At 43.4% G+C, this 21,399-nt stretch overlaps 1 protein-coding gene across 1 annotated transcript in view; it reads left to right on the top strand.

Moving 5' to 3' along the window:
* LOC126162257 (growth factor receptor-bound protein 2) overlaps positions 1-21,399 on the top strand; it is a 54,428-nt gene that overhangs the window by 18,759 nt on the left and 14,270 nt on the right. Inside the window, exon 4 of the mRNA XM_049918648.1 lies at positions 16,486-16,651. Within this exon, the coding sequence (XP_049774605.1) occupies positions 16,486-16,651 (166 nt within the window). The remainder of the gene's footprint in view (positions 1-16,485; positions 16,652-21,399) is intronic.

Below are 21,399 nucleotides of genomic sequence, written 5' to 3' on the forward strand. Positions count from 1 at the left end.
CCCAGGGTGGCTTCCGTCGGGGCCGGTCTGCAGTGGACAATTTGGTGCGGCTGGAATCTGCTGTCCGTATGGCCTTTGCCCGACGTCAGCATCTCGTTGCTGTGTTTTTCGATCTGCGGAAGGCGTATGACACCACATGGAGGCATCACATCCTCGCCACATTGCATGAGTGGGGTCTTCGTGGTCGGCTCCCGGCTTTTCTTCAAAGCTTTTTATTGCGCCGCTCTTTCCGGGTGCAAGTCGGTGCCACCTCTAGTCCCTCTTACATACAGGAAAATGGGGTCCCACAGGGCTCGGTGTTGAGTGTCTCCTTATTTTTAGTGGCCATTAATGGTCTGGCTGCAGCAGTGGGGTCGTCGGTGTCTCCTTCTTTGTATGCCGACGACTTCTGCATCTCATTTAGCTCCACGACTACGGGAGTCGCCGAACGCAGGCTGCAAGTCGCCGTTCGCAAGGCAGCATCATGGGCTCTGACTCACGGTTTTCAGTTCTCTGCACCCAAGACTCGAGTTATGCACTTCTGCAGGCGTCGGACGGTCCACCCTCATCCTGAACTTTACCTCGACGGCCACCTGCTTGAAGTGGTGGACACTTGCCGCTTCTTGGGACTCGTGTTTGATGCCCGACTCACATGGGTTCCTCATGTTACCCAGCTGAAGCAAAAATGCTGGCGGCACCTCAACGCCCTCCGCTGCCTTAGCCACACGTCTTGGGGTGCAGATCGCTGCACGCTGCTGCGGTTGTACAGGGCCCTTGTGCAGTCCCGGCTTGATTATGGGAGCCTGGCCTATGGGTCTGCGTCCCCCTCAGTGTTGAAGTTGTTAGACCCCATACACCACTGTGGGGTTAGGCTTGCCACTGGCGCTTTTCGCACCAGCCCCGTGGATAGTCTACTGGTGGAGGCCGGGGTTCCCCCGCTGCGAATTCGCCGCCATCGTCTGCTCGTCGACTATGCTGTCCACGTTCATTGCTCGCCAGATCATCCCAATCGTCGCCTGCTTTTCCCTGCTATGGTCCTCCATCTGCCCGAACGGCGACCTAGGTCTGGGCTTTCCGTCGCTGTCCGCGTTCAGTCCCTGCTGTCGGAATTGGGTTCATTCCCTCTTCCGCCTCCCTTCCGGGTCCGTGCACCTACGCCTCCCTGGTGTTTGTCCCGGCCATCCGTCCGTCTGGATTTGGCACAGGGACCTAAGGACTCGGTTCCGCCTATGGCCCTCCGTCGCCGTTTTCTTGCTCTCCTCGCCTCATTTTCGGACTGTGAGACTGTCTACACTGATGGTTCCCTGGTTGATGGTCGCACTGCCTACTCTTTTGCTCATGCTGCTCATGTTGAGCAGCGCTCCTTGCCGGCTGGCTGCAGTGTTTTTACTGCAGAGCTGGTGGCCATATTGCGCGCTCTTGAGCATATGCGTTTCTGCTCAGGTAGGTCCGCCGTCATCTGCAGTGACTCCCTGAGCAGCCTTCAGGCCATCGACCGCTGCTATCCCTCCTCTCCTCTGGTGTCCTCCATTCAGGAGACTGTTTCCGCCATTGCCCGTTCTGGTCGTTCGGTGGTCCTGGTTTGGACGCCCGGTCATGTTGGCATCCCAGGGAACGAACGTGTAGACAGGCTGGCCAAAGGGGCGATCGACGCCCCGGATTTGGAGGTCGGCCTTACGGCTCGCGACCAGCAGATGGTGTTGCGCCGTAAGCTGATTGGGGTGTGGGCTGCTGAGTGGCGTGGCATGACAGCCCCGAATAAACTGCGGGCTGTCAAGGGGACGACCGATGTGTGGCGTTCCTCCCTGCGGGCTTCTCGCAGGGACTCGGTAGTCCTGTGTCGGCTGCGCATCGGCCATACATACCTGACGCACGGCCATCTGTTGCGTCAGGAGGATCCCCCCTTGTGTCGGTGTGGGTCCCGGCTGACGGTCGGCCACATTTTACTGGAGTGTCCTCGACTGCGCACACTCCGGCAATCTTTTAATCTCCCGGGCACTTTGGCTTTGATTTTATCTGACGATGCCTCCATGGCTGATGCCGTTTTAAATTTTATCCGTGGTAGTCCGTTTTATGGTTCGATTTAGGGAGGTCCTGCACCTTTCCTTTTCTGTGTCTTTTGTCCTTGTGTCTGTTGCTGTTCTGGTGTGCCGTGAGATGGTTGGCTCTTTCCCTTTTTTGTTCTCGTGGTCAGTCAACCAGTCTCCGGCCGTCTTCCTTTCTTCTGTTTCTTTCTGTCTGGTGTTCCTCTGTCCTGTTCTTGTCTGTAATGTTTGTTGCTCCATTTGTGTTCTTTTAGCGCCTGGGGGGACGTCTCCTCCCCCTTTGGTTTTTACCTGCTCCGTGGATTTTCGGCTCGCCTGATTTTGGAATGGGGGACTGATGACCTTCGCTGTTTAGTCCCCCTTAAACATCCCAACAACCACCACCAGGTTGGATGGGCTATAGAATATTGTAGGAGGGGTGGGTAGAACTCCCTCATTTCAGGGCATGATGATAGGTAATCAAAGCCCTGATGAAGGATGTGGTTCAGTTGTTCCAGTCTGCAGTGGTATTGGTTGACGAAGGGGGCACTACTTTGTAGCTTGTTCTTGGGGGTGGTAGAAGGAGTGGGGATTGTTTGGGGAAACAGCATGGGAGATCCAATTAATGCCTGTCCGTGAAGGCATTGGTGAAACCCTCAGCATTCTGGGCAAGGGAGTTCTTGTCATTGTAGATACGCTGTCCCTGGGTGATGAGGTTGTATGGGAGCGATCTTTTTAATGTGGAAGTGACGACATCAGTCGAAATTCAGGTACTGTTGGTGAGTTTAATGTGGAAAGAGGTGTGCATGGAGCCATCAAAGACGAGGTCAGAGTCCAGGAAGATCAGATGAAGCAGATGGGAGAGCAGGTGATGAGATTGTGAAGCAGTGAGCACAGGACGTATTGGCCTTGAGTCCAAATCATGAAGATATCGTCAGTGAACCTGAACCAGACTAGGGAGTTGACATTTTTGGAGACTAGGGAGTTCTCCTCCGGATGGCCCATAAACAGGTTGGCATAGGAGGCTGGCAAGCAGGTGCCCATGGGTGTGCTGCAGGTTTGTTTGTATACCATCCTTTCAAAGGAGAAATAGTTATGAGTTAGGAGAAAGTTAGTAAGATGCATGAGGAACAAGGTAGTCGATTTGGAGTCTGAAGAATATTGGGAAAGGTGGTGTTCAATAGCAGCGAGACCATGGATGCGAGGGATGTCAGTGTATAGGGGAGTGGCATCGATAATGATGAGTAGGGATCCAGGAGGTAAAGGGATGGGGATGATGAAGAGTCAGTGAAGGAAGTGGTGGTATCTTCGATGTGGGAGGCTTTATTGTGGGCAATAGGTCTGAGCTGTTGGTTAGTGAGGGCCAAAATCCTTCCAGTGGGGGCACAATAATCAGCTACAATGGGGTGCCCAGGATTGTTGAGTTTGTGCATTTTGAGGATCATGTATAAGGTGGGTGTTTGGGGTGTGATAGAGGTGAGCTGGGAAATGGATTCAGGGGGAGGTTCTGGGAAGGGCCTAAGGATTTAAGCAGGGACTGGGTCACTGTGACAGAGTTTACAGGTGTTGGAGTCAGATAATTGGCAGGGACCTTGTGCCAGGTAGTCACTGCGTTTAATAACAACAGAGGTGGAATGTTTATCTGCAGTAGGATGATTAAGTCAGGATTTGTTTTGGCTGCCCTTTCTTCTGCTGAAAGATTGGTATTCTGAGGAAGGGATTTGGGGAAGGGTGGTGAGGCCAAGTTGGAGGTAAGGAATTCCTAGAAGGTGAGCAGTTGGTGGTTACGTGGGAGGGGGTGAGGATCATGGTTGGATGGTGGTATGAACTGGGGGAGGCAGGGTTCAGTGTTGCGATTAGGTTGGCTCTGGTTGGAGGGATTTATCTCAAAGAAGTGTTTCAATTGCATAGATTGGGAGAAGGAGAATAGGTCTTTGACAAGTCAAACACAGTGAAATTCAGGTGTAGGAGTAAAGGACTGAAGCTTTTGTGGGGCTGAAGGTTTTGGTGGAAAGATTAAAACAGTGTTAGGGGACTGTTTTGGCTCCGGATTTGGTGGAGTGTTAATAGGGTTCTTTTGGGGATATGGTAAGCTCAAAAGATCAGTTAAGTAGGGTCTGAATGATATGAGCAGTTGATGAGGAGGAACACAGTGGATAGGATAGCAGTTGAAGAGCAAGGGATTCAGTTTCAGAGATGTGATGTATGTAGCAGGGACTGCACAGTAGCAGTATCTTAAGGATGGAACAGCAGTGTTTTTTGGATGCCTGTGCCATGGAGATGTGTTTTTGCTGTATCAGATTTGTGAGGGCCAGGGTCTGGCAGAATCTGAAAAGGTGAAGGTCATAGGGAAAGGAGGGGTAGGATCCAGAGAAAGGAATTTTTATAGTTAGGCTCTTGGGGGAGGGGGCAGGAGATTCAACGGTTTAGGCAGGGTTTTAGCCAAGAGAAGGGGTACTTTTCTAAACTGATGCAGAAAGATAGAGCAGGGTCGGTGTGTGGACAGAGAAGTGATGCAGAAATGGGCAAATGAAGGTATTAGATGGTTGTAATGGGAGTTGGATAACAGAAAATATGCCTAAAAATTATGGAAATACAGTATAACCCCACTTTTATGTTACCGGAATTAACATTTTCCCACCATTTACGACATTTTTTATCGGTCCCGTCAAATTTCCTATGCCCACAATGTTAATTTGCACCTGATTTTGCGTCAACATATTAATAATTTTCCCGCAATTTACGCATCACGAAAAAATGTTTGTGGAGAAAATATGGTGCTGGCATAATGTTGGCTGTCCAGTAGTGTTTACAAATATTAAGTGGTTAAGTTTCTTGACACCAGGGCACTCTATTCAGTGGATTTGAATGGGTAAATGAGTAAAAGTTGTAACAATTAGTGCTGTATCTCCCGCCGCTGCCAAGCTCTACTTGGCATGGTGGCTGATGGGAGTAACAAGGTTCATTTGAATGAAGATATCGGGACCAAGCACGACCATTTTCAAACTATTTCTATTGCGGAAATGCAGTTTTGTGATTATTGTGATCATTGCGACACCTTTGTCGAACCGTATTTAGCGTGTTTTGGCGTATGGCCACCTGAAGCGCTAGTTGACACCATCATCCACTTTGTGTTGCTCAAATGTTTTAGTGCAAACCACAGTCTAACATGAGAGACTGTGGTGTAAACACAGCGCCGCTTACGTATTGTATTGATGCTGAGCAAAACATGTTTCAAGACTTTATTCTTGTTGTCATGTGCAGTATTTACTTATGTATTTTTTGTAATGTTACACAAACAAACAATGTGAGTGATAGTTTGCATATGTCTGTGTGGTTTTCTACATAACTGATGAGGCACAGTACTTGATAACCTCAAAAAGGCGAGTGCAGTGCAAGAGACGCAGAATAACACATATTCAAACACCATACAAAATACTTATTTACATATTTGCACTTGACAACAATAAAAAATTCTCGAAACGCATTGTTAAGCATGAAAAAATACATAACTAGTGCAATATTTCATTATTTAAACAATGAATGACAGCTGCTGGCTATCCAAAAACGTCGATTATGATGTCTGAAATTAAATCGAACGTTTCCGCTTCCCAGACAGTTATCAATCCCAGTTACATCAGCGGTTTTTATTAGATAGTAAACCTTTATTAGAATATAAAGTCCCTGAAGACTCTTTCAATGCCTGTTATGTACATATATCATACATAAAGTGCAAGGGGGTATCCTATATGTAACTTTTACAGCTTAAAACATTATTTCTCACATTTTACAGTTTCCCGCTTTTTACACCATTTTTTGAAGTCCCTTAAAAAGTGTAAAAGCGGGTTTTCGCTGTCCTCACACAAATACATAAAAATGCGCACCAATGCATAAAAATGCATGTAAATACATGAAATTGCACACATATATGTATAAATGCTTAAAAATATGTATAAATTTTTAAAAATATGTACAAATACACACAAATGCTTGTGTCTGTGTATATACGGATGGATGTGTGTGTGTGTGTGTGTGTGTGTGTGTGTGTGTGTGTGTGTGTGTGTGTGCGCGCGCGCGCGTGCGAGAGTGTATACCTGTCCTTTTTTCCCCCTAAGGTAAGTCTTTCTGCTCCCGGGATTGGAATGACTCCTTACCCTCTCCCTTAAAACCCACATCCTTTCGTCTTTCCCTCTCCTTCCCTCTTTCCTGACGAAGCAACCGTTTGTTGCGAAAGCTTGAATTTTGTGTGTATGTGTGTGTTTGTTTGTGTGTGTATCGACCTGCCAGCGCTTTTGTTTGGTAAGTCTCATCATCTTTCTTTTTAGATATATTTTTTTCCACGTGGAATGTTTCCCTCTATTATATTCAAATATGTACAAATACACACAAATATGTAATAAATAATGCATAAAACTGTGTAAGAATATGCACAAATATGTTGAAAATGTACAGAAGCACCAGAGGAAAGGGACAGATGTGGTATGGGGGATTGTTTAGGCTGAGGATCACCAGTTCGTTTGGCATGGGTAGGTGCAGAAAATGAAATGCCAAAATATGGGATGAATAAGGGAGGAAAAGAGCAGTTAGGGGAAAGACGGACAGGTGCATTGGCAGAGGGCGGCACACAAAGAGGGTGAGGGGTGCAAATAGGGAGGAGGTGATAGGGCAGAAGGGATGGAAACTGTTGGATGGAGGGTGTGGGGACGGTAGATTACCATAGGTTGAGGCTGGGATAGTTTTGGAAGCAAAGAATATATTTTAAGGATAATTCCCCTCTGCGCAGTTCAGAAAAGCTGTTAGTGGAAGGGAGGATCCAAATGGCTCGGGTAGTGAAGCAGCCATTGAAATTGAGCATATAACGTACAGCTGCATGTGGTGCCACGTGGTGGTTTACTTTGCTTGTGGCCACAGTTTGGTGGTGGCCTTTCAACCTGAAGGAAAGCTGGTTGGCTCATTGACCGAGATCTCCGGCCAACTGCCCATAAACTAGCCTTCCATGTCCAAGGTACCAACTACTTCCTTTGCTGCCTTTCCATCTCCACCCCTTTCCCTCATGGATCCCTACATGTAACTGTTGACACCAATTCTCTGGCCATGAACATCCCTCATGCCCATGGTCTTACCACTATTGAAGACTATCTCCGTCAGCATCTTGCAGACTCCAAATCACTACCTCATTGCTTATACATCTTCACTAACTTTATCCTAAGTCACAACTACTTCTCCTTTGAAGGGAAGGTATGCAAACAAATCTGCAGCACAACCATAGGCACCCAAATGGCACCCTCCTATGCCAACATGTTTATAATCCATCTAGAAGAGACCATCCTAGCCTCCAAAAACACTAAAATGCTAGTCTGGTTCAAGTTCATTGATGATATCTTCATGATATGGTCTAAGGGCCAATACATCCTATGTTCACTCCTTCACAACCTCAACACCTTCTCTCCCATTTGCTTTACCCGGTCCTCCTCACCCCAGCGTGCCACCTTCTGGACATTGAGCAACACCTCTTTGATGGCTCCATCCACACCTCTGTCCACATTAAACTCAGCAACCAACACTATGTGCATTTCAACGGCTGTCATCCCTTCCACAACAAAAAATACCTCCCAAACAGCCTGTCTACCTGGTGTATGTGCAGTGACAAGAACTTCCTTGCCCAATACACTGATGATCTCACCAAGAGGCCATCCATAAATTACGTCACACAAAATTTGTACTTTTTGGAGCCTTCCCCACCCAACAACACCCCCCTCCCGACCATGTCATAGGCGGTCACATTTGTTTGCCCCCCTCCCCAAGTGTGATGTAACATATTTTGCAGTTTTAAATTTAGAAATAATTAACTTAAAACAGCATTTCCAAAATTATTTATATATTTCTACATAAAATATTTTTTTATAAAATCAGGAATAAATAAAGCATATTAGAAAATTTTAAAAACATACCAAATCAAATGAACGATACCAACATTTAATCATCTTGCGTCCAAGGACTTTGAACCCATTTGTTTATATTATTTATGATTGGCATTGCAGGCACTTCGTTCTCAGTATGGGTAATGTTAGGAACGTTTGATATGTCCACATCATTTTCACCCAACTATATAGCATTATCATTGTTTATCAAACCAAGAACTTCCGCGATACACGTAGCTACAATTCTTTGTGGATGAATCTTCATGATGGGCTAAGCCTCTAATTGGCTCTTGTATGTTTGCATGTGTTGGTTAATGGCTTTGTATGATGAAAAGTATGTGCTACAGATGTCACAAGATCATTTAAATAAGTATGGAGCGACCTCAGGGCAATAGCCATTATACAGAACTTGCTTCAAATGTGATGTGTGACGCTTGGAGATCTGAAGATAGCTGTAGTAACAGCAGAGTAAATTTACCTTCAGAGTCATCATTTCTTTTGGTTTCATACAGTCTGATGTCTGTTTAATGAAAACAGGTGATGGTGAAAACCCGTCTCGTAGTGTTTGTCACAGGCTGGACAGTGGCACCCTGCAACATGCGACAGGCTTGCATTTTACAGTTTGTAAAAAATATTGTGATTCACATATGTGATTTGTGTGACAAGTAGCATCATTTTACAAGTCCTAACCTGTATGATATCCAGTCTGGTATCTGTTGACATAATGTACTCAGCATGTACTCAGCAACCACAGGAAAATTATCAGTGGCTCCAAATATTAGCCAGCACAATGCCTGCACTCTCAAAGCTCCATTTTTCTAGCTCCAAGCTAGTAGTTTGATTACGGGAATCAAGATGAGAACTGAAACTGTCATATTTAAGCACAATTTGTGAGTAAAAGGCACCATTCTCCACTCCATTCTGTTAAATGTGCTTCTCCTTGGAGCATTTATGGCAGTGTAAACAGGATCCAAGTCAAAATCTTTGAAATGCTCTGATAGACATTCCTGTTTATTGCACAATGTGCTCACTCTGATTATTTTGTACACTTCTCTTTTTCTGCTACATGATTTTTAATGCTTTGTCTCCAGCTTTCAGTGTATGGCAGACTGTTAATCAAAATGTTCATTTACAAAAATTAGTTGTCAACAAAATTGATTGTGCCTGTTCCAAATAGTGATTAATAGGTTGTAGGGTGAAAGACATGAATGAAATTGATTAAAGGATTCAAATGAACTTGCAGTTGTAGAGTGGTGCTATTAGAGGTAATGGAAAACTAAACGGAGGTTAACTTGAAGTGAATCCAGTCAATTAAATGTAGTTTGCAGTCAGATGTGAATAAATCATTAGACAGTAGCAATGAGGAAAAGCGAAAAGAACTATTTAAAAAGGGCAAATCAAGGATAGTTAGTTAGTTAGTTAGTTATCTGTTCCATTGATCAATAGCATGGAAAAACCATTATGATGTGGAACGTGTCAGATTTACAAGAAGTACACGCAGGAAACAAGTTTTTTTCTCTTTCTTTCTGTTTACATTATAGTGTTATACCTAAATATTTCTTTGTCTATCCCATTCCCTTAAATAGCACAAAATGCATATATTATATCTCCAGATTTATTTACTCATATTCAGGAATTCATCTGTGGTGTAGAATGAGTTGTCAAGGAGGTATGATTTCAATTTGTGTTTGAAACTATTACTGCTGTCTGTCAGACATTTTATTTCATCTGGTAATTTATCAGAAAGTTTTCAAGCAACGTATTTTACCCGTTTCTGTGCCAAAGATAGGTTAAATAAAGGATAGTGTAGGTCTTTCTTTTTTGTGGTACTGTAATCATGAATGTCGCTGTTGATTTTAAACTGGTCCATGTTGTTAAGAAAAAATTTTCATTACTGAGTAAATGTACTGTGAAGCAGTTGTAAGAATTCCTAACCTTTTAAACAGATGCCTACAAGATGTGCGACTATGAACCCCACACATTATTCTAACTACTTTCTTCTGAGCAGTGAATACCTTTTGTCTAAATGTTGGGTTGCTCCAGAATATTATTCCGTATGACATCAGAGAGTGGAAGTATGCAAAGTATGTTAGCTTACTAATTTCTACATCCTCAAAATTTGCAATTATTCTGATTGCAAAAGTTGCTGAACCTAGTCGCTACCCTGGCTACTGACTTCTTTTGATGTATTATGTTTATTGAAGGATTTATACTTTCTGCTGCAGAAAGTCGGATGTACTGTGTTTTTTCAAAGTTCAGAGCAAGCCCATTCGCAGAAAACCAATTAATAACTTTTCCAAAGACCTTATTTGTATCATTTTCTATTGGACTTTCTTTTACTGGATTAATAATTATGCTTGTATCATCAGCAAACAGTGTCAGTTCAGCAGCTTGTTTCACATAAGAAGGGAGGTCATTCACATATATCAAGAACAGGAGGGGACCCATGATCGAACCTTGTGGAACACCTAATGTAGTTTCAACCCAGTTAGATGAAGTGGCAAACTCCTTTGAATCACTTGAAGTGAAGCATATAAAGAGACATTTTGCTTCCTGTTCTGTAGATATGTCTTGAACCACTCATATTCTGTTCCATTTATACCACAGAATTGTAATTTCTCTAACATAATGTCTTGGTTCACACAATCAGATGCTTTGGATAAGTCACAGAATATTCCTACTGGTGACATTTTACTATTTAAAGACTATATTATGTGGACAGTGAAATTGTATATTGCTGTCTCAGTGGAACAGCATTTCTGAAATTCAAGCTGTGATTTACTAAGTATCCCATTCCTGTTGAGATGGCTAACTACTCTTGAGACATTACTTTCTCAAAGATTTTTGAAAATGCTGTAAGCAAGAATACTGGCCGGTAATTATTGACATCTGTGGTTTCCCCCTTTTTGTAGAGAGGCCTGACAATGACATACACTCCTGGAAATTGAAATAAGAACACCGTGAATTCATTGTCCCAGGAAGGGGAAACTTTATTGACACATTCCTGGGGTCAGATACATCACATGATCACACTGACAGAACCACAGGCACATAGACACAGGCAACAGAGCATGCACAATGTCGGCACTAGTACAGTGTATATCCACCTTTCGCAGCAATGCAGTCTGCTATTCTCCCATGGAGACGATCGTAGAGATGCTGGATGTAGTCCTGTGGAACGGCTTGCCATGCCATTTCCACCTGGCGCCTCAGTTGGACCAGCGTTCGTGCTGGACGTGCAGACCGCGTGAGACGACGCTTCATCCAGTCCCAAACATGCTCAATGGGGGACAGATCCGGAGATCTTGCTGGCCAGGGTAGTTGACTTACACCTTCTAGAGCACGTTGGGTGGCACGGGATACATGCGGACATGCATTGTCCTGTTGGAACAGCAAGTTCCCTTGCCGGTCTAGGAATGGTAGAACGATGGGTTCGATGACGGTTTGGATGTACCGTGCACTATTCAGTGTCCCCTCGACGATCACCAGTGGTGTACAGCCAGTGTAGGAGATCGCTCCCCACACCATGATGCCGGGTGTTGGCCCTGTGTGCCTCGGTCGTATGCAGTCCTGATTGTGGCGCTCACCTGCACGGCGCCAAACACACATACGACCATCATTGGCACCAAGGCAGAAGCGACTCTCATCGCTGAAGACGACACGTCTCCATTCGTCCCTCCATTCACGCCTGTCGCGACACCACTGGAGGCGGGCTGCACGATGTTGGGGCGTGAGCGGAAGACGGCCTAACGGTGTGCGGGACCGTAGCCCAGCTTCATGGAGACGGTTGCGAATGGTCCTCGCCGATACCCCAGGAGCAACAGTGTCCCTAATTTGCTGGGAAGTGGCGGTGCGGTCCCCTACGGCACTGTGTAGGATCCTACGGTCTTGGCGTGCATCCGTGCGTCGCTGCGGTCCGGTCCCAGGTCGACGGGCACGTGCACCTTCCGCCGCCCACTGGCGACAACATCGATGTACTGTGGAGACCTCACGCCCCACGTGTTGAGCAATTCAGCGGTACGTCCACCCGGCCTCCCGCATGCCCACTATATGCCCTCGCTCAAAGTCCGTCAACTGCACATACGGTTCACGTCCACGCTGTCGCGGCATGCTACCAGTGTTAAAGACTGCGATGGAGCTCCGTATGCCACGGCAAACTGGCTGACACTGACGGCGGCGGTGCACAAATGCTGCGCAGCTAGCGCCATTCGACGGCCAACACCGCGGTTCCTGGTGTGTCCGCTGTGCCGTGCGTGTGATCATTGCTTGTACAGCCCTCTCGCAGTGTCCGGAGCAAGTATGGTGGGTCTGACACACTGGTGTCAATGTGTTCTTTTTTCCATTTCCAGGAGTGTATTTTAACCTGTCTGGCAAAATATTCTGAGTCACTGATGCATTACATATGTGACTCAAACCATCAGCTGTAATTGCTCCACATTGTTTTAATAACTTGTTAAAGATGTCATCTACTCCAACAGAACATTTATTTTTCAAAGATTTAATAATTTTCCATATTTCACTAGAGGTTGTTTGATGAAACTTAATCTGACTAAAATTTTTCAAAACTGACTCCTCCATGTACTGGCTGGCTTTTTCTTTTGAACTATTCTTGCCAATTTTTTCTCCTACATTTAAGAAGTGATTGTTAAATACATTGGCTGCCTGTGTACTGTTGGTTACGATGGTCTCATTCTCTTTAACAGTAATACTACCTACCCCAGTGGTTACTTTTCCTGTCTCCCTTCTAACAACATTCCACATTGATTTGATTTTATTGCTGGAGTTGTTAATTTCTTCTCTAACATACATATTTCTTGATTTCCTTACAACTTTTCTCAGTATGTTACAATAATTTTTATAGTGTAAAACTACTACTGGATCTTTACTAGTTCTTGCTGCCTCATACAGTTTTCTTTTTCTTTCTGAAGACACTTTAATACCTGTAGTAATCCAAGGTTTCTTTGAAAAGTTTGTGGTGTTATATTTAGTAATTTTCTTTGCAAAACAATGTTCAAAAAGGGATATAAATTTATCAAGAAATATGCTGCATTTATCATTAGCATTTGGCTCATTATATACGTCTTCCCCATTTACATTTCCTAAACTTTCTCTGAAGTGATCTATAGATACCGGGCTGAGCACCCTCACACTCTTACTTAATGATTTCTGAAGTGTACACCCTGTTAGGTTTTGTATGTTAATCAGTTCTGCATCATGGTCAGTTAATTCATTTACCACGGGGAGAGCATGTGTTTGTTCTACATTCTCTTGCTGTACAAGAGATGTACATTAAAAAATTGCAAAAAGAAGTTGTAGAACGTTAAAGGTATGGAGAGCAAAAAATATTTTTACTGTTACCAGTATATTAAAAAACTTATGTGCAGGATAGAGTTTTATAGTGCAGTTACAGTTGGGAAAATTGCATCATAGACTAGTATATGAATCCATAACTGAAAAAGTCGGAAAGTACACCAGATTCATTGTATGGAAAATGAAAGCCACACAAAAGGAGAATACTAGCTAATATTATGAAACAATTACCTCCCAAATTGAACCAAAACAACCCAAGGAAACACACATTCTACACATATCCTTTACAACATCGAAATAATAGTCACTGCAGAAGAAGAGGCAATTCTCAGCAAATGATTGAAACATGATGTTCAAGCTCCACTGGACCAAAAGAACTGAGAGAAGCTCATCACTAACGTATCACTGATGTCAACAGACATGATTAAGAAAAAAAATTACAGAATAGCTGACTAAACAGTGACTAGTAACAGTAAACTTGTTGCTTCATTCAGTATCGATAACAGCCACCGTAAAGTCTAACCTAAAATTTAATATAACTTGTTTGGATCACAGAGCTTCAATTAATGTATTTCAATGAAGTCATGTACTTACCAATTTATTGATTCTCATTTTCTTTACTGTGGTGGTGCTGTCCTGTGTCCATGCATTGTGCAAGCAAAATTGCGAGATGGTGATGCTTAACATTTTCAGTTTTTTCGTTTGAGATTGTTGCTAAAAATTGTTCTGGTTTTAGTAGGTTTCATTCTCAGGTTAAAGATTTCGCTTTTCTGACAGAACACAAATTTATTTGTATCCTTAGATTTCACACACCTGTCCTTTCTATTTAATTCATTAGTTTTTCTTTTACTCCATCAGTGACTTCATTATAAATTTTCATACTGTTACACCAAACTATCTATAGAGTTCTGTTTCACTGCTGTCATTTTTAATGATACCAAACCTGTATTGATTTGGCTTGGATGTGTGCCATCATTGCCAACTCAGATAGTTTCTTTATTGTTTTTGAACATGAGGACAGTTGATAACAGTTTTTACAGAACAACTTAGAACGTTATGCATTATTGCTACATAATTTCTCTTTTAAGTTTATGTTGATACTGCTCCCTTTCCCCATCCTCCTAAATGTACTTAATCAAGGCATGCTTTTTGCATTATAATACCCTAAAATTATACCACCTCCTCTTGTGATTACTGAAAAGTACATTTGCTACTACTGGTTGAAATTTATTGCAGACCTCAATGAGAATTTCTCCTCTGTCATTTCTACTACCTGGCTTGTAGAGTGCACACAGAATAAGATGGCCGGTAGGTGGACAGTTGGCGGGGCCTGCGTGGCGAGAGCAGTAATTATGGTGTTGCAGACAGCTGCATGGAAATGGTGACTACTGGAGGGGCAGTACTATTCTAAACTGAACCCTGCATTTACATTTTTTGTAAATATGTAGTGGAGCCCCTACACAACCACAAGTGCATGGTGACCACTCAAAAACATCTACTGTCACATCTGCTTTGGTTGGTACCCAAAAACAATTCCACCGAAAATGCAACAAAAGCAGCATTTCATTTTCGCCTGGCTTGTTAACCATTTGTAACTTAGAAAGAAGCAAAAAGGAATTTTTTTTTAAATAGTTTCTGTAAAATCATTTCAGAAAGACTGCAGGGCTTGCACCTCGATTCTGTCTCTGCAATGTGAACCCTACTCTTCTTCAGTCCCTTCCTCTTTTATAGCATTAAAAATCTCCATGATTATTAGATGTTAATTTTCTTTTAAATACCCTCTCCCTCCCCTTCCCTCTCTCCCTCCCTCCTACCCCTCCCCCTCCGCCACTCCCTCACCCACTCCCTCCCCCTCCCCCTCCATCATCTGATTGTGACATCAGCGTGTATACCCGAACTACAGTTGTTGGCATTAATATGCTGTCCATTCTGATGAGAATAATGCTGTCACTGAACTTTTCACAGTAACACGCTCTTTGGCTTATTTTGTAACAAATCTTCGTCTCTTTATATCATTTTTTCTGCTATTACTGTGACCCTATATATTTGTCTGGCCATAAGTCTTCAGTCTTTTCATTACATTTCACTCATCATCATCCTGGACAGTTTCCAGCCACTGGCTGGGTCTGTCGGGAATACAAGCCTCTCCATCGTGTTCTGTCTTTCCACCATTCCCCCTCTTCCACCTTCGTCCAGTTCTCTCCTCTTCTCATCACACATTCCTTCACTCCCTTCACCCATCTATCCCTTGGTCTTCCTCTGGGCCTCTTCCCCTCCAGTTGCAGATCAAATATCCTCTTTGGAATTCTTCCCTCATCCATTCTCTTCATGTGTCCATACCACTGCAGTCTTGATTTTTCTATCCTGTCCTGTACTGGTTCCTCCTTTAGTCTTTCCCTCACATACACATTTCGCAATCTGTCTCGTCTTGTTACACCCAACCTGCTCCTCTGGAACTTCATTTCACTAGCCTGTATTCTACTTTTGTCGCTTTTGTGCATTACCCATGTCTCACTTCCATATGCCAATATGGGGACAAAGTAGGTTCGGTATATAATTCCCTTGGATTTCTGTGGCACCTCCTTGCTCCAAATAAGCCCCCTAATACATCTGTAGAACTGCCCTGCTTTTCTGCACCTACATTTCACTGATTCCTATTATATCTAGATTGCATCATTGAATTTCCCTTTTATGATTTTCTAACTTCTCTGCCATATTCATACTTCTGACATTCCATGCTTTGTGTCTCGGAATGTTACCGTTTTATTGATTTTTCAGTATTTGGTTCATTTTCATCCCCCCCCCCCCCCCCCCTCTTGTTGACCCCTCTCTGGGATCTGAATGGGGGGCCTAATCTAAAATAGTTTTTCAGGGAATGTTTAACCATGACTTTCTTTTCAGGGCACAATTCCTGTGTCTTGACTGCAGTGATTCCCATAACCTTCTACAGCCACATACTGTTGATAATTACTGATCGTTACATCTTTAGGGGCTGTTTACCATCTGAAGGGCAAGAGAGTGCCCTAAAATTCTGTCAGTCCACTCTCTTTGTGACCATCTGCTTGTAATATAAATGGTTAATGTACTTCAAGTAACATTAGTTATTATTGAGATATGCATACCCACTAGCCCTCTCCTCTTCCGTCACTGCAATCCATGACTGTATCCTCCTTCCCCTCTGCTCTGCTCAGCAACCCATCCTCTTGATTTACAATGTTTCTATAGATTTGTAATAAATATTTTTTTTTCAGGTGTTCGGATGGAGTTCAGCATTTTAAGGTACTTCGTGATGCTCAAGGGAAATTTTTCCTTTGGGTAGTTAAATTCAACAGTTTGAATGAGCTGGTGGAATACCATAGAACTGCTTCTGTTTCGAGATCTCAAGAGGTGAAGCTCAGAGACATGGTTCCAGAAGAGGTAGGAATCCATATTACCATCAGTTTTCCTCCAATCATTTCTTGAACATGTAGACACAATGTTTTATGTTAAGAGTTCTTTCATCAAATGATGAATGAGTTGAAGTGTTTGAGCATTGCAAACAACATTTTGTATTTGTTGTGAAACACTAATTCTTACTTAAGAAAATTATTTTAGTACATGAATTTCAGAAATGCCTAGCAAATTAGCTGTCAATTCTCAGTTTGTGTAAATGATCATCTTCTGTTTGTGCTTCTGACAAGGGTACAAAATAACTCGCTTTGCTTCCACATGATGGTGTACCACACTACTCCATAGTTTGTTTTGGTTGTATGTTACTTACCAGAAGTGATACAAGATCTAGAGAAGATCCAAAGAAGTGCAGAACATTTTGTCGTAGGTTCATTTAGCAACCACAAAAGTGCCGTGGAGATGCTCAGCCAACTCCTATGGCAGATCCTACAAGAGAGGCATATTCGTCTTGATGTTGTTTCTTGTAAAAATTCCAAGTGGGTACACTCCTAAAAGAATCAACCGACATGTAGCTTCCTTCTACATATCTCACAAAAAGACCTTGAAGGAAAGATTAGAGAAGTTTGAGTTCACACAGAGACTTGTTCTTCTTGCAGATCATTCATGACTGAAAAAGCAAGAAGGGGGAAAGGGGGGGGGGGCGTGACTGGTACCCAAGAGTACCCTCTGCCACACGTCATAAGGTGTCTTGCAGGGTGTAGATGCAGTAAAGTTTGCACAAATGAAAAAAAGTGTAGCCATTATAGTTGCTGCCCCTTACTATATTATCAGGATAATTTCTGAATTTAGTGATCATTGCCAGTAACATAAAATTGGCGGCAGCTCTGCTGTAACCCTGTGATATCAGAATTGAACAGAAACTCCATCCTGTCAATTAACTACTGCTTGATCTTCCTACTTTTATGCCTTTTGTCACATTACATATCAAGGGAGTTGGACACCCATTTTTCACTTGTTTCCATTTCTTAAAAGGCCTGCATTTAATACAGGGTGTCCCGCATATAACCGGTATGCCTGAGATTCAAGTAACAATGAACTAACTAAAAAGGAATAGATAAGAGTAATGTAAAAAATTGTGGTTATCTGTTTATAAGGGAAACTGGAAGTGATGGATATGGGCATTTAGGCATTGCTGACTTCATACGATGATGTTACCAGCAACACTATGTAGTTCTGCAGGCGTAATGTAGTTAATTTCTCTAGTAGTGTTCCATTTAAGATTGTCTAGTGTTCAAGGATTATCAGCATGCACTTTGCTTTTTAGTGTGCCCCAGAAATAAAAATCACGTGATGTTATGTCTGGGAATCTTGGGGGCCAGAGGGTCTACTGACAAGTCCGTCTTCAGGGAACATGTTGTTGATTTGAGTTACGCTTTGGTTGGATATGTGTGCAAAGAAAGAGTCAAAGATCTCTAGATATCTATCACTGTTTAAGGTGTAACTGAAAATTGTGGGACCAATAATGTGTGTGGTGGAAACGCAATTATGGGAGTTTACATAACCTGACGAATGAAACCATCTGACATGAAATAAAAAGTGTCCAAGTAACTGTTACAGCAATTTATGTTAACAGCCAATTACAGTAATGAACGCTTTTCTCCTAATTATCAAATTTCAACTCTTGCATGTAGTCACACAATAGGCTTTCAATTTTATATCGTTTAATACACAATGACATGAGGTACATGATACGCAAGCATGCTTTGATAACCTTCTTACTGATTTGCAGGGACTTCTTGTAATGTCCATGCGAATTCTGTCTATAATTTCAGGCGTCCTCACTGTTGGTCACCTATTCCTCTGCACATTCTGAACAAATTGTAGGATTTTCCTACCTGGATACTTCGCTACGTTCTTGATGGAGCCTCTCTTTGTGTAACACTCCACAATATCAATTCCCTGTCCTGATGCAGACTGCCCTACTTACTGGTACGCGAGGTGTACCGATATGTTGTTGGACACCCTGTGAAAGAATTTCTTCTCATTTTCCAGTAACAGCTTCCCAGCCTTTTTTCTGCATAGAGACGCAGGTACTTTAGTAGATAATCTGATAGAAATCATATTTATCATTTCCCTGTCGGTGATATACTTAAAGTGAGACACAATTCTGTAAAAACTATTCAGCTTCCTATAGTGACAGAATTCAGCTCAGTGTGCATGGCTTATGTCAGCAGCCTGTAAGTTTCATGCATTAGTCTAATGGCTACAATTTTAGTGACATCCAGAAATTTCTAGTTTTGAGTCTAATTACAGTTCCTTTTACCTCTTACATGATGTGTTGAACTTAATTAATTTATAGACAATTGCTGTTGTGTAATATTGAGTGATTGCTTGAGTATCTCAAATCTAATGCAAAAGTGTGCAGATTCTGTCACTTATCATAAATTGTGCAGTTGAGTTATATTGCTTATACACAAATGCAGTCTCTAGAAAGCACACTCACATATTGTGGTTAAAAATTGTATCTGTTTATTACGATGTTTTCATCTTCTTGTGTTTATCTTGTTAATGATTTTTATCGTTTAATTGAGAAAATAATGATTGCAGAACTGTAAGTACCACCCACAAAACTGCTTTCCCTGTTGCCTAGTGTCACCTCCCACCCCAACCCCCCAAAAGCTAGATTTATTTGTTCCACAACGGTTTCCTCTCCTGTGTCTGTAGCATCTCCAAATATTAGTAACCCCCCCCCCCCCCCCCCCCCCCCCCGGGACTCCCCAATATTTGGCTGGTTCGTGCTTTGCTACCACTGGCCCCTGCCTTTGCAAATTCATTTCCCTCCCATGCTGCATGTCTATCCTCTTGACTATTCTTTTTCCCCTCCCTTGGGGAACATGTCTGGGATGTTGTGGAAATGTTTTCTGCATATTCAATAGCCGATATCAGATCTGTCTCTCCACTGGTTTTTCATTCCTTTTTTTCTTTCTTCATTCCCCTTCTCCTATCCTTCCCCAGCTTCGTCATTCGCAGTTCCTCCTTTTCTTCTTCTGCCCTGTGTGTTACAGAAGGCCAGCCCATGCACCTGACCCTTGCGTCTGACAGGTAACAAGTGACTGGGTAACTTATAATTCCCAGCCCTGAGTTGACAGGAAGGGTTCGCACGTACCCCCTGGTATGGGCCAGGCCCAGGGAGGGATGATTGCCTGAGCTGCTACCTTCCAAAATTGCCAATTGGTCCCTCTGTCAGATGTTCAGGAGGTGTTGTCTGAGGTGTGGACAATCGCCTAAAGCTGGTGCTTCCCATTCTGTTGGGGATCCCCAGTTGGAAGAAATGTGCCATCGGAGATGCTGACAGTCATGGGGAATTTTCTCACAATGAGCCTATCATCTTCTTCACAGTCAGTGTCTACCAGACATAAATGGAGTGAGGCTAATGATTCAAAGACCGTCCCATTTGCACCATGGTTCAGCGCAGCTTCATGTATTGAAGACTGTCTGTCTTTTTCTACAGTAAATCCGTTTATTATTCTGAAAGATGTTGATGCAATTGCTGGCCCCGTGAAATTCTGCTCTCATTTATGAAATCACACTTTGCTTTTGGAGACTACATCTGATTCTCAAGCACAGCAACTGCTTGCAGCTTTGCTCCTCCACGGCTGTCCTGTTCGTGTTTAGGCCCATCAAACGCTGAATTCTTTCCTTGGTGTTATTTATACTAGGCTGCTTGATGGTCTTACTGAAGCAGAAATCCAAATGTGCATCTCTGAATCAGGTTGTCATTGCAGTCAATCGGGTGATGAAAAAGGCAGATGCATCCTTAGTGCCCACACGCACTCCTTTTCTCACATTTGATAGAGTGGTTCTTCAGTCAAAGATCAAAGCAAGCTATGAAGTCCGACCGCACATTCTGAACCAGATGCGCTGCTACGAATGTCATCATTAAATCCAAACTCGAATGTCCTGTCGACACCTGGCCAAATGCGTAACCTGTGGTAGGGATACTAACGAGCGATTGTCCGCCTCCTCTTCCTCACTGAATCAACTGCAGTGGTGATCATGCTGCCTCCTTCCTAGATTGTCCTGTGTATCTCAATGCATGGGCTGTCCAGGAGATCCGGATCAAGGAAAATGTGCCTTATCCGGTCGCTTGCAAGTTGTTGGCTAGTCAGAATCCCTGCATTCTACCATCCGGCACTTACAGTACTGTTATTGCTACATCTTTGTCTACCATCTGGAAAGCGTCCAAGAAGTCAAATGGTCTTCTCCTTCGCCGACTTGGAGATCCTCTTCGATGGTGTAGGCAATGTGCACCACCAACAGTTTTTCCATCCTGGATTCTGCAAATCGGCAGAGGAAGAATGCCGACGCCTCTGCAGATCTCATGGAGCAGGATCTTCCAGTCTCTGCACTCTGCAGCAGTGAGTCTTAAAAGGCTGGCACTCGGCAGCCGTCGAGGTGACGTCCTTTCATATTTTTCCCTCCACCCCTTTCCACATTGTGACTCTCCTCCAACGGGATGTTCACGGCCTTCGATCACACAAAATTGCATCCTCACAACTGCTTTGAGCTCTTACTTTTCTTCCCAGTCCGCTTTGACCTTCCCCTGAGGACGGCACCCATCTCGTGGGGGAATGATGTTACTCATCCGGGATGATGTTCATAGTCAACCCATCTCCCTGACTACCTGGCTTCAAGCTGTTGCAGTCCACATTTTCCTTTCTCACTTGAGCTTTTCACTTTGTGCCGTCTACATCCCTCCGTCATTCAGCATCACC

This window comes from Schistocerca cancellata, chromosome 2 (assembly GCF_023864275.1).
Source record: "Schistocerca cancellata isolate TAMUIC-IGC-003103 chromosome 2, iqSchCanc2.1, whole genome shotgun sequence".
NCBI lineage: Eukaryota > Metazoa > Arthropoda > Insecta > Orthoptera > Acrididae > Schistocerca > Schistocerca cancellata.